At 49.6% G+C, this 14,467-nt stretch overlaps 1 protein-coding gene across 4 annotated transcripts in view; it reads left to right on the top strand.

Annotated features, from left to right (window-relative positions):
* DUOX1 (dual oxidase 1) overlaps positions 1–14,467 on the top strand; it is a 48,179-nt gene that overhangs the window by 1,345 nt on the left and 32,367 nt on the right. For all 4 annotated transcript variants that reach the window (XM_060174561.1, XM_060174563.1, XM_060174562.1 and 1 more), the window contains exons 2-14: positions 2,030–2,131; positions 4,218–4,301; positions 4,464–4,628; positions 5,384–5,571; positions 5,675–5,876; positions 6,012–6,178; positions 6,492–6,552; positions 6,657–6,753; positions 7,874–7,964; positions 8,942–9,044; positions 9,264–9,436; positions 10,465–10,646; positions 10,874–10,992. In XM_060174561.1, the coding sequence (XP_060030544.1) occupies positions 2,074–2,131; positions 4,218–4,301; positions 4,464–4,628; positions 5,384–5,571; positions 5,675–5,876; positions 6,012–6,178; positions 6,492–6,552; positions 6,657–6,753; positions 7,874–7,964; positions 8,942–9,044; positions 9,264–9,436; positions 10,465–10,646; positions 10,874–10,992 (1,690 nt within the window). In that variant the 5' untranslated portion in view covers positions 2,030–2,073. The remainder of the gene's footprint in view (positions 1–2,029; positions 2,132–4,217; positions 4,302–4,463; positions 4,629–5,383; positions 5,572–5,674; positions 5,877–6,011; positions 6,179–6,491; positions 6,553–6,656; positions 6,754–7,873; positions 7,965–8,941; positions 9,045–9,263; positions 9,437–10,464; positions 10,647–10,873; positions 10,993–14,467) is intronic.

Genomic DNA, 14,467 nt, shown 5'->3' on the forward strand with positions numbered 1-14,467 from the left:
GAGGTCATTCCTTGGGTTCCCTCCTCTATGACTAGACAACTTGGAGCCTGAGGGTTTGGCTGAAGATGAGGCTTTCTCTGAACCCCTGTCTTCTTCCCCAGCCTCACTCACCCCAGTCTCCAAGCTGACAGTGCCTGTACCACTCAAAAGCCCCATCTTGGGTGGGAGTAGATAGCATAATGGTTATGCAAAGAGACTGTCATGCCTGAGGCTCCAAAGTCCCAGGTTCAATCCCCTACACCACCATAAGCCAGAGCTGAACAGTGCTCCCATGGGGGGAAAAAACCTCTAAGTTCTCTGCAACCTCTATTTTCACTCTATCACTGGATGATTTGTTGGCTTAGGCAGAGGGAGACAGCAGGAGCCCAGCAACAAACACACACCAGGTGCTAAATTTCTTCTGAGTCAAGCTCCAGCCCACCCTTTCTCTATAGCAACTACATGACATATGCCAATTTCCTAGCTTTGAATTTATCTCCTGTTCACATTTGATTCTAGCAACCATGCTAGGAAGCAGACAGCTCAGGCCTGTTTCCTTCCTTAGCACAAAGAGGAAACCAAGGTCTGAACAGGATAAGTGACCTGCCTTAGATCATACAGTGGTCTGGTGGTGGTATCACATCCTGGACTCAGCTCAGTGTCCTGGCACCAAGCAAAGCTCTGTCTAAGGAACACAAACCAAGGAGAGCTGGACCAAACCAAGTTTCCCAATTAAAACTTAGAAGGTAAAGAAAGGGGGCCAGGTGTTAGCACACCTAGTTAAATGCACACATTATAATATGCAAGGACCTGGATTCAAGCTTTTGGTCCCCATTTGTAGGGAAAACACTCCATAAGTGGTATCTGCAGGCATCTCTCTATCTCTTTCCCTCTCTATCTTCCCCTCCCTTCTCAATTTCTCTCTGTCTATATCCAATAATAAATAAATAAATATTTTTAAAAGAAGGTAAAAAAAAAGGGGGGCAGGCGGTGGTACACCTGATTGAGTACACATATTATCAAGCACAAAGATCCAGGTTCAAGCCCCCACCTCTGGGGGGGATGCTTCATGAGTGGTGCAGCAGGTCTGCAGGTGTCTGTCTTTCTCTCACCCTCTCTATCTTCACCTCCTCTCTCCATTTCTCTCTGTCCTAATAAAAACTAAAACAAAAAAAAAAAAAGAGAGAGAAGAAGAAGGAGGAGGAGGAGGAGGAGGAGGAGGAGGAAAATGGTGGATTCATAGAGTAGGCGCCAAGCCCCAATGGTAACCCTGATGGAAAAAAAAAAAGTAGGGGATTGGGTGGTAGTGCAGTGGGTTAAGCGCAGGTGGCACAAAGCGCAAGGACCAGCGTAAGGATCCCAGTTCGAAGCCCCGGCTCCCCACCTGCAGGGGAGTCGCTTCACAGGCAGTGAAGCAGGTCTGCAGGTGTCTATCTTTCTCTCCCCCTCTCTGTCTTGCCCTCCTCTCTCCATTTCTCTCTGTCCTATCCAACAACGACATCAGTAGCAATGATAATAATAACCACAACAATGATAAGAACAACCAGGGTAACAAAAGGGAAAAAATGGCCTCCAGGAGCAGTGGATTTGTGGTCCAGGCACCGAGCCCCGGCAATAACCCTGGAGGCAAAAAAAAAAAAAAAAAAAAGTAAAGAAAGTGCTTTTATTTGCTTTGTTCATCACTCTTTCCAAACTAGGAGGTTATAATGTCCAGTAGATAGTACTAGTGCACAAGTGTTTGTTTAATGAAAATACTATAACGGTCCTGGGGAGATAGCATAGTGATTATACAAACAACTTTTTGCCTGAGACTCTGAGGTTCCAGGTTCAATCCCCAATACCACGATAAGCCAGAGTTGAGCAATGTTCTAATGAAAACAAAAATACAAAGAAAGAAAATATTTTCAGGAACTATTGTAAGTCTCTTGGTCTTTGCTACCCACTGTATTGTGGCCCTGCCCCAACCCTTGATTCTTAGGGGCCTACCAGGGCTAGCCTGAGTTTTCTGATCCTGGGGAATCAGTCATGACTGTCTTCTGTCTTTTTCTAGAATCTTTACTCTAAGGTGTCCTGACACTTGAGCCCTATAGTATCATGAGTGTCTGCCTGGCTCTGGCATGGATATTCCTGGCTGGACTATGGACATCTGTAGGTGAGTACAGATTGGAGAAGGAGTGTGACTAGGAGTGGACAAATCTCTCTGGAGTGCCCATATTCAGCTCTGTGTTCCTATTCCTAGCTAATATGGTACCCTGCACTCAGTAGGTGTTCCTTCAAGTTTGTCAACCAGATGTATGAATAATGGAGTGGTAGGTATCATTAAATACAGAGAATTAGGGAGCCTTCAACTTCTGTAACATGCACACTCAACCAGATGTGCTGTGCCGCCACCCAGTCCAGGAGCCTTCAACTTCTTTATCAGTACTTCCTAGTTCATTCCTTACTACTGGGGGGACCTGTTCTTTCTCCTCTGCCTTTTCTCTTCATGAAGTAAAGACCTCTGATCCCAAATAGGAAAATCCCGATTAGACCCACAAGAAAATAAAGGACCTTAGAATCAGATTAGATTCAGAGCTGAAGAAAAGTAGCCTATGTTTTCAAATAACATTAAACACACACATATTGATCTATAAGAGTTCTATCTTGTTATCTTTAATTATAGACAATCCCTTACTAGAATGAGGCCCTTTTCCTTCTTTTTTAATAGTTTGGGTCTCTGATAAGGAAAGTGGGTTTGAGGTGTCACAAATTTGGTTAAAAGGAGGCAGTCTCCGGTCCTCATAGGAGGGATGTGAAGAGCAGGAAGCAGAGAGCCCACATGGAATGGCCTGTCTTAATTGGATGCCATAGTGTGGGGAGCCAGCCCCTGCTGCTGCTTCCTCCTCAGAGATGCTCACTTTCACACCTCTTCAAGCTCTGTCCTTGCCTCAGCCTTGAATTCTCCTCTTCTCAGCTTTTGCTCCTTAAACCCAAGAAGCATTCTTTCTTCCTTCTGTCCAAGTGGCTCCCTTCTTATTTTGTCACTGGTTCATTATATTTTCAGATCATGGGTATGTGGCTGCCCCAGTTCCTGCCTGAAGTCCTGGATGTTTAGTTGAGTTCTTTGCTCAAACATCAGAAACCAAGTCATTTTCCTTCTGTGGCCCCCTAGTGAGTGTGTGGGGAGAAGAGTAGCTCTGAGCTTCTGTCTGGGGAAGAAACAGTCAGAGGAAGAGATGTCTCTGGCTGATGAGAGTTCCTTTCTCTGTCCTCTGAGTCAACAGAGAGGGAGCCTCAGTGCTGTAACCTTCTAACTTGGAATGGGAGTCTAAGTGGTTATCCACTTACTAATGGACTCCCACTTTACCTTCACCCCTGATTCTGGAACTTTCCTTTTGTCCACCAGCACTTGAACTCTTCCCTCAACAGCTGAGTGATACTACACAGACTCTAGTTTTTAGAGAATGCAGTAGGGTCAAGGAGAAGAATTATATGGGGGGAGGGGGCTGTAATTCCATAGCAGAGGAGGGGGCGAGGCTAATCTATGAGGCCAAGCTAGTCTCTGAAACCATCTTGGACATTGCAGAAAAATAATACAGTGGTAAAAGACCAAGCCACAGCCAGTGGCCCACACCCTTGCCCTGGGCTATGCTGAGTAGAGAGTCAACCCCCTCTCACACTACCAGCCCAGGGCTGGGTGGGTCACAGAATGACATGGTCTTCTCTGGCTCATTCCTGGGTGGAGATGGCTCTTGCTCTGTGTGATGTCTTAGAGCTGGGACTCCTTTGAGTCCAGCTGCCACCCAGGGAGTTGAAGTATGAGAAGGTGTTGGAATCTCCTCCCCATCACCACTGTTCTTCATTCTGCCTTCTTCTCTGAGACCATCTGTCAGCACACACTGCACTTGACTGCAACACATCTGTGGCCACTGCCATGTCTTCCTCAAGCAGCATATCTTCCTCTGCATTCCATTTCCCAAAGTGATATATATATATATATATATATATATATATACATATATATATGTATATGTATATATATTCTTGTGAATGAGAAATAGAGAGAGAACAGTCACCGATCAGGTGGTGTAAGGACTGAACACGTGGGGCCTCAGGTATGCAAGTTCTGTGCTCTAATGCTAAACTAGATCCCTGACTCTAGATGCTCACTTCCTGCTGCTCAGAGTGTTGGACTCCAGGCCTGCCTGTCCTCTCTGCACCAATATGCCCAGCTACCCCTTCCCTCTGTTCTCACACAGGAGCTCAGGATCCCATCACGTGGGAGGTGCAGCGATTTGATGGTTGGTACAACAATCTCATGGAGCACAGGTGGGGCAGCAAAGGTAGGTGAGAGGCAAGTGGACACAACTCCAGGGAGTTAGGGAGTGATGACATACCACTAAGGGGCAAGGCTGACCCACTGTGGTCCTGAGCATATGCCCATCCATTCCCATGGTTTTAAGATCTGTGATACAGAGCATCACTTCTGCCCCTTCTCATCTTAGGCTCCCGGCTACAACGTCTGGTCCCAGCCAGCTATGCAGATGGTGTGTACCAGCCCTTGGGAGAACCCCACCTGCCCAACCCCCGAGCTGTCAGCAACATAGCCATGAGGGGCCCTGCAGGGCAGGCTTCCATGAGGAATCGCACAGTGCTGGGGGTCTTCTTTGGTGAGCAGCTCCATGTGGAGAGAGAGGGCTGTGGGGGTGTAAGGGAGTGGAGGGGAGATGTAATGGAGGGTCTGGGACATGGGGTGAGAGACAGAGGGGAAAGCAGTGCAGTGGGATGGGATAGGAAAGGCAGAGGAAGGAAGTCAGGTTGGGAGAGGCATAAATCTGCCCCTCGGAGAATAAGAGGAAGGGCTGAGGGGAGGAAGAAAGGAAAGCTGGCTGTTGGTAGGAGTGGGGATAAAGGTGATGACAAATTGGAGGATTGGTGGTACTGTTCTCCCTCTTTGCACCTCTGGAGTCTAGGATAGGTCCAGGGCAGAGTTGTAATTCTGGCAAGAGGGCTGGAAGTGAAGGTGAGAGTTGGGGTGCTAGGTAAGTCTGACCAGTGATGCCAGCTGTAGACACCCAGCTTCTCCAGGCCATGTAGGGTGCCAGGGTACTGACAGGCTGCTCCCAGCTGCGTGTTGGAGCCGGTGCCACCAGCCTGCCTGCCTAGGCACACTCATCGGGCACCTCCCCATTACCAAGGCGAGGGCCAAACTGGTGAAAACATCTTGGACCAGGGTGTGACAAAGGATTGGGGAGGAGTGGGGAAGTCAAGGTCTGGACTTGCCCATGATGTCCGCTGAGTCTTTGGAAGCTCTGGTGGGGGGTGGGGGCAGGAGGTGGAAGGGGGGCGCTAGGAAGGACTAGCGCGCAGGCACAGAATTGGGGGCTGTCAGCTGATCCATCACCCCCTCCCGCCATGCCACTAGGCTACCACGTGCTGTCGGACCTGGTGAGCGTGGAGCGGCCCGGCTGCCCCGCCGAGTTCCTCAACATCCGCATCCCGCCCGGGGACCCCGTGTTCGACCCCCAGCAGCGCGGGGACGTGGTCCTGCCCTTCCAGAGGAGCCGCTGGGACCCCGGCACCGGCCAGAGCCCCAGCAACCCCCGGGACCTGGTGAGACCGCGCTGGGGGCCGGGGCCGGGTGGGGACACCCCCTCCCCACAACCCCGCAGCCCTAGGGCCTCCCGAGCCCGGCTGAGCCCCCGCTGCCCCGCAGACCAACGACGTGACGGGCTGGCTGGACGGCAGCGCCATCTACGGGTCGTCGCACTCGTGGAGCGACGCGCTGCGGAGCTTCTCCGGGGGGCGGCTGGCGTCTGGGGGCGACCCCGCCTTCCCGCGGGGGGCGCAGCAGCCCCTGCTCATGTGGACGGCGCCCGACCCCGCCACGGGCCAGCGCGGGCCGGCGGGGCTGTACGGTGGGTGACGAGGCGCCCCCGGGCCGGCTGGGGCCCCGGCGGGGAGGGAAGGGGGCGGCGAGGGCGGCCGGGGAGCGCGGGGGCGCGGGGGGCCCGGCGGCCGGCTGCTCACCCCGCGCCCGGGGGCCGCCGCAGCGTTCGGGGCGGAGCGCGGGAACCGCGAGCCCTTCCTGCAGGCGCTGGGGCTGCTGTGGTTCCGCTACCACAACCTGTGCGCGCGGAGGCTGGCGGCCCGGCACCCGCGCTGGGGGGACGAGCAGCTGTTCCAGCACGCGCGCAAGAGGGTCATCGCCACCTACCAGGTCAGCGCGGCCCCGCAGCCCCGGCCACCGCAGCCTCTGAGCCCCTGCCCGGAGGGCCGGGGCCGGGGCGGGGGCTGGAGCCTGAAGGGAGGAGGGGAGGCGGCCAAGAGCCCTTGGGAAGGGGGTGGGAGATTCTGGGTGGTGGCTCCATGGCGCCCCCCACCCCAGCCCGTGCTCCCCTGCCTTGGGGACCGGCCCGGCCTCCGCACCAGCCCCGTCTGAGCCGGCTCTCCCACACCGACTGCCCTGCCTGGTCCCCAGCGCCCAGCCGGGCCGAGATAGATGCCTCCTGACCCTTGTCTCTCACCCTCAGAACATCGCCATGTATGAGTGGCTGCCCAGCTTCCTGAGACAAACACCCCCAAAGTATGCAGGTGAGAGGATGGGAAAACCGGGGGGCTGTCTGGGGGGAGAGCAAGTGGGTGGGGCAGTGGTAAGGACTGGTGTTTCACTGCCTTCTCTCCTGTTGCCTCCCTAGGCTACCGCCCTTTCCTGGACCCCAGCATCTCCCCAGAGTTCTTGGTGGCCTCTGAGCAGTTCCTCTCCACCATGGTGCCCCCTGGCGTCTACATGAGGTGAGGGAGGCGCTCAACCCTGCTCTCAGGAGTCATCAGGACAGAGCGCCCAGTACCCCCAGGAACTATGAACATGGAGGGGAAGGGTAGTTATTTAAAAAGACAAGCCACTGTCATTTTAAAACGCCTCTAGGTTCATTTTCCTACAGCTGGTGTAGATGTTAATCAGGTAAAGATGGGGCAATTGAGGCTCCAAAGGTGAATCATAAGTCTGAACCTCAATTCTGACACATCTAGTTTGTTGTTGATGTTTTGTCATAAGCATGGGATCTACGGCTTAAGGGGAACTACACTGCAAGTGTGCTGGAGCTGAGGAAAACATTGACTCCAAAATAATCAAAGGGAGCTCTCAACTTAAAAAGTGTGTCTGCTGGGTCTGCAAAATAGCTAACTTGGAATTTTGCATGTGTGTGACTCAAGTTCAAACCCAGCCCCCACCACAACAAAGGAAGATTTCCTACTGTGGTCTCTTTTACTTTCTCTCTCTCTCTCTCTCTCTCTGCCTCTAATAAATAAGTAAATGAATAAATAAGTAAGAAAAAACACTGATAATTTTTTAAAGTGTGTTAGCTTACTTTTTAATGCATGTGTATGTGTTTATATACATATAGAGAGATAATTTTTAGATCTTTGATCTGATGTAGAGGAAGGAACTTTCCAAATATTGGACTGTTCAGTACCTACCCATGAACATATGCTACCTTAGGGAAGCAGAAACCCCTGGCTACATCCTTGAAAAGCAGAAGCTGGGAGTTGGGCCGTAGCGCAGTGGGTTAAGTGCAGGTGGTGCAAAGGTCAAGGACCAGTGTAAGGATCCCAGTTTGAGCCCCCAGCTCCCCACCTGCAGGGGGGTCACCTCACAAGCAGTGAAGCAGGTCTGCAAATGTCTATCTTTTTCTCTCCCTCTCTGTCTTCCCCTCCTCTCCCCATTTCTCTCTGTCCTATCCAACAACGACGACATCAGTAACAACAATAATAGCTACAACAATAAAACAAGGGCAACAAAAGGAAATAAATAAATAAATATTTTTAAAATTTTTTAAAAAAGAAAAGCAGAAGCTGTTGCCTGACATTAGGACCTTGTGGCCTCAGTCACTAGCCCCTGTTCCTTGCATTTCAGAAATGCCAGCTGCCACTTCCGGGAGGTCCACAATGGGAACTCGAGTGTCTCCAGAGCTTTCCGGGTCTGCAACAGCTTCTGGAACCGAAAGGTCAGGACTAGGGGATGCATGTGAGAGTGGGTGCTTATGTGGGTGATGGTGGTAGTGATGGCTGTAAGTGTGAGAGGGTGTTAGGTGAAGCTGCACAGTAGGGCTGAAGCAGACAGTCGGACTAGACTGGGAAGAATGAGCCCCCCTCCCTGGGGACCTCAATCATCTCCCCCAGCAATGTCTGGTCAGGACCAGGTGAGAGACACTAGGGCCTGTGCAGGTGTGGCTCTACATTCATTGCTTCCTCCAAAGTTTTTCCTCTTCTTGGAAAGCCTTGGGTCCCTTATAGATTTTGGATCCCCAGCCTCCAACCTCCAAAGAGACTTCCTAATTAGACACACTCAGATCAGTGGGTGTGAGGGCTAGGGTGGAGGTGAGGAGGAGAAAGGGATTCTGAACATTTGCCTGGGGTAGTTGTTTATCCAAACTGGCTCAGTGTTGCTGAAGAGCCCTGATGAGTAGTTTAAAGCAGAACCACACACTTTGTGTAGAGTGCTTGTAAGAGGGTAAGGGAGGTGGGAGTAAAAGCAAGAAAGGGCATAGAGTTAGAGTCCTGGCTGAACTGAAAGAGACTTCATAGTCTTCCCAACCCCTTTTTATTACTTTATTTGTTTTATTATACTATTTCATTAATCAATCTCTCTCTCTCTGTCATGACTTGCTCAGGGTCACAAAGTTGGCTGGGAATGGAGCAAGGATTAAGTCTTTGGCCGGCCAGTTCTTTGTCAACCATACTGTCAAGGCTCCTCAAATAGAAAATATAAAGTGCTCGTGACGCTCTGTCTCAGCAGCATGGGTTTGGGATGGGGACAGTGCCCTGAGTGAGGAATCACCCCACAGAGCAGGATTAGCTCACCAGTTTAGGGGCAAATGGCAGGACTGGGGAGGCCCAGAGGCATGGATTATGGGGTGGAAGGAGTCTAACTGACCAACCTCTGGCCACATCCATTTCCTCTTTCCCCTTTCTGCCCCCAAAGCACCCCAGCCTGAAGAAAGCAGAAGATGTGGTTGAACTGCTGCTGGGCATGGCCTCCCAGATTGCCGAGCGAGAGGACCATGTGGTAGTTGAGGACGTTCGAGGTGAGATTGAGGCTCACCCTGCAGACTGTGGACCCCTGGCCCATGGGAGGGGAGTCTACTGGAGTTCTAGATGCAGGCAGGGATGGTTGCCATGGTCTGGGAGCCTGCCCTCTCTCGCCACTGAGAGCTCGCTTGGTATGGCTACCTAGCTTGGGGCTTGGGCTGGAGGAGCTGTGGTGGGCCAGTTCTCCCTCACACTTTCTGGTATCTTCTCCCCAGATTTCTGGCCAGGGCCACTTAAGTTTTCCCGCACGGATCACCTGGCCAGCTGCCTGCAGAGGGGCCGGGATCTGGGCCTGCCCTCTTACGCCAAGGCCAGGGAAGCTGTGGGCCTGCCTCCCATCACCAGCTGGCAGGACATCAACCCTTCACTCTTCCGGAGCAATGGCACTGTGAGGAGCTGAGGAGGACTCGGGACCCAGAGGGCAAGGCGGGAACACCAGCCAGAGACGCAGGCTTGAGGGGCAAGCACCTGATGAGAGGAGCCAGGCTCACCCAGGCCACCTTTCCCATGTCACATGCCAGGATAGAAATGACCACACCTGTAGGATTCTGCTTTAGGCGCTGCGATGGTGCAGGTCGAGCAAATATTTTTCAGGCATCTATTACCAAGCATTTAATGGCATTGACTTATTTATTCTGCCCTGAAGCCCCAGAATGGGTAAAGAAGGTTTTTCACTCAGGAACCAGCTATTCTTTGCTGAGCTGATATTCAAACTGTCATGAAATGAATTCGCCTGAGCAAGTGGCATTGGGTGCCAGTCGGCAGACCAGTTTTGCCTGCCTGCCCCTCCTGGCACCACAGCGGTCCTACACAAAGCGCCTGTTTTATTGCATTTGACCTTTGGTACATAAATTGGGGAGTAGAGAGTTGAAAGGCTGGTAAAGGAGTGTGATGTACACACAATGCTCAAAAACTTTTAAAAAGCAATATAAAGATAGAAATCACCAGGCTTACCAAGTTCAGCTAACCTGGAACCTCACTAGAATTAAACTGGTCAAGTGTTTTATGTGGTGGATAAAAGAACTGAAGTTATAGGTCAGGTAGAGCATATTGGTCATATCTTGTTGAAGAAAGTCTCTGACAGGCAGTGGGTATGCAGAGATTGGAGTTTTTTTTATTGTATCTAGCTCTCAAGAATAGATATCTTTAGAACACATCATCCTGCCATTCAGTGTTTGCCTAGGTTTTGCCCCATCAACTCCTGTGTCTTTTTGATGATACATTCAGAAGGTGATGGGCTGCTTGTCACCTCTGTCAAGCAGGCAGCTGGGGCTGTGCTTTATAAATGAGTTCACTTATGTAGAGTGCTCAGAGGGTGAGTTACAGGAACTGTCACTGATAATGGCTGTCCCCAGGAGCCACCTCTTTGTGCCTAGGGCTGGGTTCTGGGTCCTTCATTCACTACTCCCTTTGCAGGCCCAGGTGCTGGAGGCCACGGCCGCCCTCTACAACCAGGACCTGTCCAGGCTGGAGCTGCTCCCTGGGGGGCTCCTGGAGAGCCATGGGGACCCGGGACCCCTCTTCAGTACCATCATCCTCGACCAGTTTGTGCGACTGCGGGACGGTGACCGTTACTGGTTTGAGAACACCAGGAATGGGTAAAGTCTGCCTGAACCCCCCCACCCCACCCCACCCTAGCCCACCCCACCCCACCCCACCTTGACCTGGTCCCCAGACCCTCTGCCTGCTGACGGTCCCTCCTCTGTATCCTTGATACACCGGCCCTTCCCACCCTTCCCAACCCTTTCTTTTCCCATTGGAGTCCCTGTGCCTCGGGGGCCTCTATGTCCTCCCAACAACAGCTCCCCATATCTCCCACATTCAGACTGTTCTCTGAGGAAGAGATTGCAGAAATCAGAAATACATCCCTCAGGGATATCCTAGTGGCCGTCGCCAACATGAAACCCAGCACACTGCAGCCCAACGCCTTCTTCTGGCATGCTGGTGAGTGGCCAGCAGGGACCGGAAGGGATGGGACCCTACTGAGGTGGGACTGAGACTCAGCAGGACCTGGTAAGGAGGCTGAGGCTTTAGCAGGGGCCAGGCTGTCCTAATCCTAAAGCAGTGAGAGAGAGACAGAAGTTGAATTATATTTACTTACTTATTTATTTTTGACACCAGGACTATTATTGGGGCTCAGTGCCTGCATGACCCTGCCACTCCCAGCAGACGGTTCTTTAGATTGAGAAAGACAGGGCTGAGGAGACAGCATAATGGTTATGCAGAAGCCTTTCATGCCTAAGGCTCTAAGGTCCCATGTTTAATTCCCAACACCACCATAAACCAGAGCTGAGCTGTGCTCTGGTGTCTCTCTTTTCTCTTTTATTAAAAAGAAATGGGGTGGGGGTGGGGGGAGGCTGGGTGGTAGCGCAGTGGGTTAGTGCACATGGCACAAAGCACAAGGATTGGCCTAAGGACCCCAGTTCGAGCCTTCAGCTCCCCACCTGCAGGGAGGTAGCTTCACAGGAGGTAAAGCAGGTCTGCAGGTGTCTGTATTTCTCTCCCCCTCTCTGTCTTCCCCTCCTCTCTCCATTTCTCTCTGTCCTATCCAACAACAATGATAGCAATAACAACAACAATAATAACAATGATAAACAACAAGGGTAACAAAAGGAAAAAAATAGTCTCCAGGAGCAGTGGGTTCATAGTGCAGGCACCGAGCCCCAGCAATAACGCTAAAGGCAAATAAATAAATAAAAATAAGGTATTAATAAAATAAAGTTGTCTCATATTTCCATGGCTTGTTTCTGGGTCTGTTTTACTGTGTATCACCTTGTTGAAAATTAAATTTCATAGAAAGAGAGAGAGAGAGAGAGAAAAGGCCAGGCAGTGGTGCACCAGGTTAAGCGTACATAGTACAATGCACAAGGACCCAGAGGAAAGCTTTGTGAGTGGTGAAGTAGTGCTACAGGTATGTCTCTCTTTCTCTCTCCCTATCTCCCCCTACCCTTTTGATTTTGGCTGTCTCTATCCAATAAATAAAGATAAAAAAGAGAAAGAGAGATAATGGGAAAGTAGTCTGGGACGTGGTGCAGTGGATAAAATGTTGAACTTTCAAGCATGAGAGCATGAGGTCCTGATTTCAATCCCCAGCTGCATATGTACCAGAGTGATGTCTGACTCTTTCTCTCTCTCCTGTCGTTCTCATTATAAATAAATAATTTTTAAAAGAAAATGAAAGACAGAGAAAGAGAGGAAAAAGACACAGAGATAATAGACATCACTGTTCCTAAGGCTGTCTCTCCCCACCACCTTCACTCCCTCCCCTGTGGTGGCCTGGAGCTTGAAGCAGGGTCCTTATGTACGATAACGTGGACTCTACCGGGTGAACCACCTGTTAGCTCCTTAATTTTTTAATATTTATTTATTTATTTATTCCCTTTGTTGCCCTTATTGTCTTATCATTTTAGTTATTATTGTTGTTATTGATATCGTCTTTGTTGAATAGGACAGAGAGAAATGGAGAGAGAAGGGGAAGACAGAGGGGAGAGAGAAAGATTGACACCTGCAGACCTGCTTCACTGCTTGTGAGGCGACCCCCCTGCAGGTGGGGGAGCTGGGGGCTCGAACCGGGATCCTTATACTGGTCCTTGCACTTCGTGCCACCTGTGCTTAACCCACTGTGCTACCGCCCAATTCCTAGCTCCTTAATTTTTTTAAAGATTTATTTTATATAAGATAGAATATTTCATAAAGTCACCTTTAGATCTTCAAATTGAGATATAAGACTCACCAAATAGGGGCCAGGTGATGGCACACCTGGTTAAGCACACACATTATAGTGAGCAAGGACCCAGATTCAAGCCCCTGTCCCCCACCTGCAGGGGGAAAATTTCATGAGTGGTGAAGCATGGCTATAGGTATCTGTCTCATCCCCTTTCTATCTCCCCCTTCCCTCTCAACTTCTCTCTATATATCCAATAATAGATAAATATTTTTAAAGATTTTTTAATTTATTAATGAGAAGGATAAGAGAGAGAGAAAGAACCAGACATCACTCTGGTACATGTGCTGCCGGGGATTGAACTCAGGACCTCATGCTTGAGGACCTAGTGCTTTAACCACTGCACCGCCTCCTGGACCACAGATAAATATTTTTAAAAAGTAAGATTCATGGGTGGGGGGTAGATAGCATAATGTTTATGCAAAGAAACTCTCATGCCAGAGGCTCCAAAATTCCAGGTTCGTTCCCCTGCACCACCCTAAGCCAGCGCTGATCAGTGCTCTGGTAATAAATTAATTAATTAATTAAATCCAATAATAGTTTAAAAAAAAAAGTAAGACTCACCAAATGAAAAGTAAAATAAAGCTAGATATCCCAGCCTAGACCCTAAAAGAATAAATGACTTCTTCCCATCTTAGCAAATTCCGACTGTTAAAAGCTATCAGGGGTCTGTAGATTCTAAGTTATATTTATAAATGTGTTTTCTAAAATTAACCTTTTCAAAATTACTTTTCTATTTATTGGATAAAGATAGAGGGAAGTTGAGAGAGATGGGGAAGATAGAAAATGGGAGAGAAAGAGAGATACCTGCAGCACTCCTTCACCAATGGGAAGCTTTCCCCCTGCAGGTGGGGACCAAGGGCTTGAATTCAGGACCTTTCGCATTGAAAGATGTTTGCTCAACCAGATGTGTCATTGCCTGGCCCCTCTGAAATTAATCTTAAAGAAGATATCTGTTGGGGCCGGGCTGTGGTGCACATATTATTATGTGCAAGGATTTGTGAAAGGACCCAAGTTCTAGCCCTCACTCCCTACCTGCAATGGGGGCGCTTCATGAATGGTAAAACAGGTCTACAGGCGTCTGTCTTTCTGTCTCCCTCTCTATCCTCCCTTCCTCTCTCAATTTCTTTCTGCCCTATCCAAAAAAAAAGGTCACCAGGAGCAGTGTATTCATACTGCCAGCACCAAATCCCAATGACAGCCTGGAGGCAAAAAAAAAAAAAAGAGAGAGAGAGAGAGAGAGAGATCTGTTCAGACTATCTTTTTTAGTATGCAGTCATCTCCTTCACATCATCTTAGATGGAACTTGAAGGGATTATATATATATATATATATATATATATATATATATACATATATATATATATATTTGTATCATCTTTATTTATTTATTGGATAGAGACAGCCAGAAATTGAGAGAGAAGGGGGAGATAGAGAGAGAGAGACTGAGAGACGCCTGAAGTCCTGCTTCAACACTCGTGAAGTTTCCCCCCTGCAGGTGTGAATGGGGGGATCAAACCTGGGTCTTTGTGCTTTGTAACATGTGTGTTCAGCAAGGTCCACCACCACCTGGCCCCCTGTTCAGACTATTTTTTAAGGAATTTAAATATTAGATGAATGTCAGAAATGACTTTTTGTTGTTTTGGAGTAAATTTGTTATATTTTAGTTTTTTTAATGATGTAAATCAATATTAA

Source organism: Erinaceus europaeus, chromosome 16 (genome assembly GCF_950295315.1).
Source record: "Erinaceus europaeus chromosome 16, mEriEur2.1, whole genome shotgun sequence".
NCBI lineage: Eukaryota > Metazoa > Chordata > Mammalia > Eulipotyphla > Erinaceidae > Erinaceus > Erinaceus europaeus.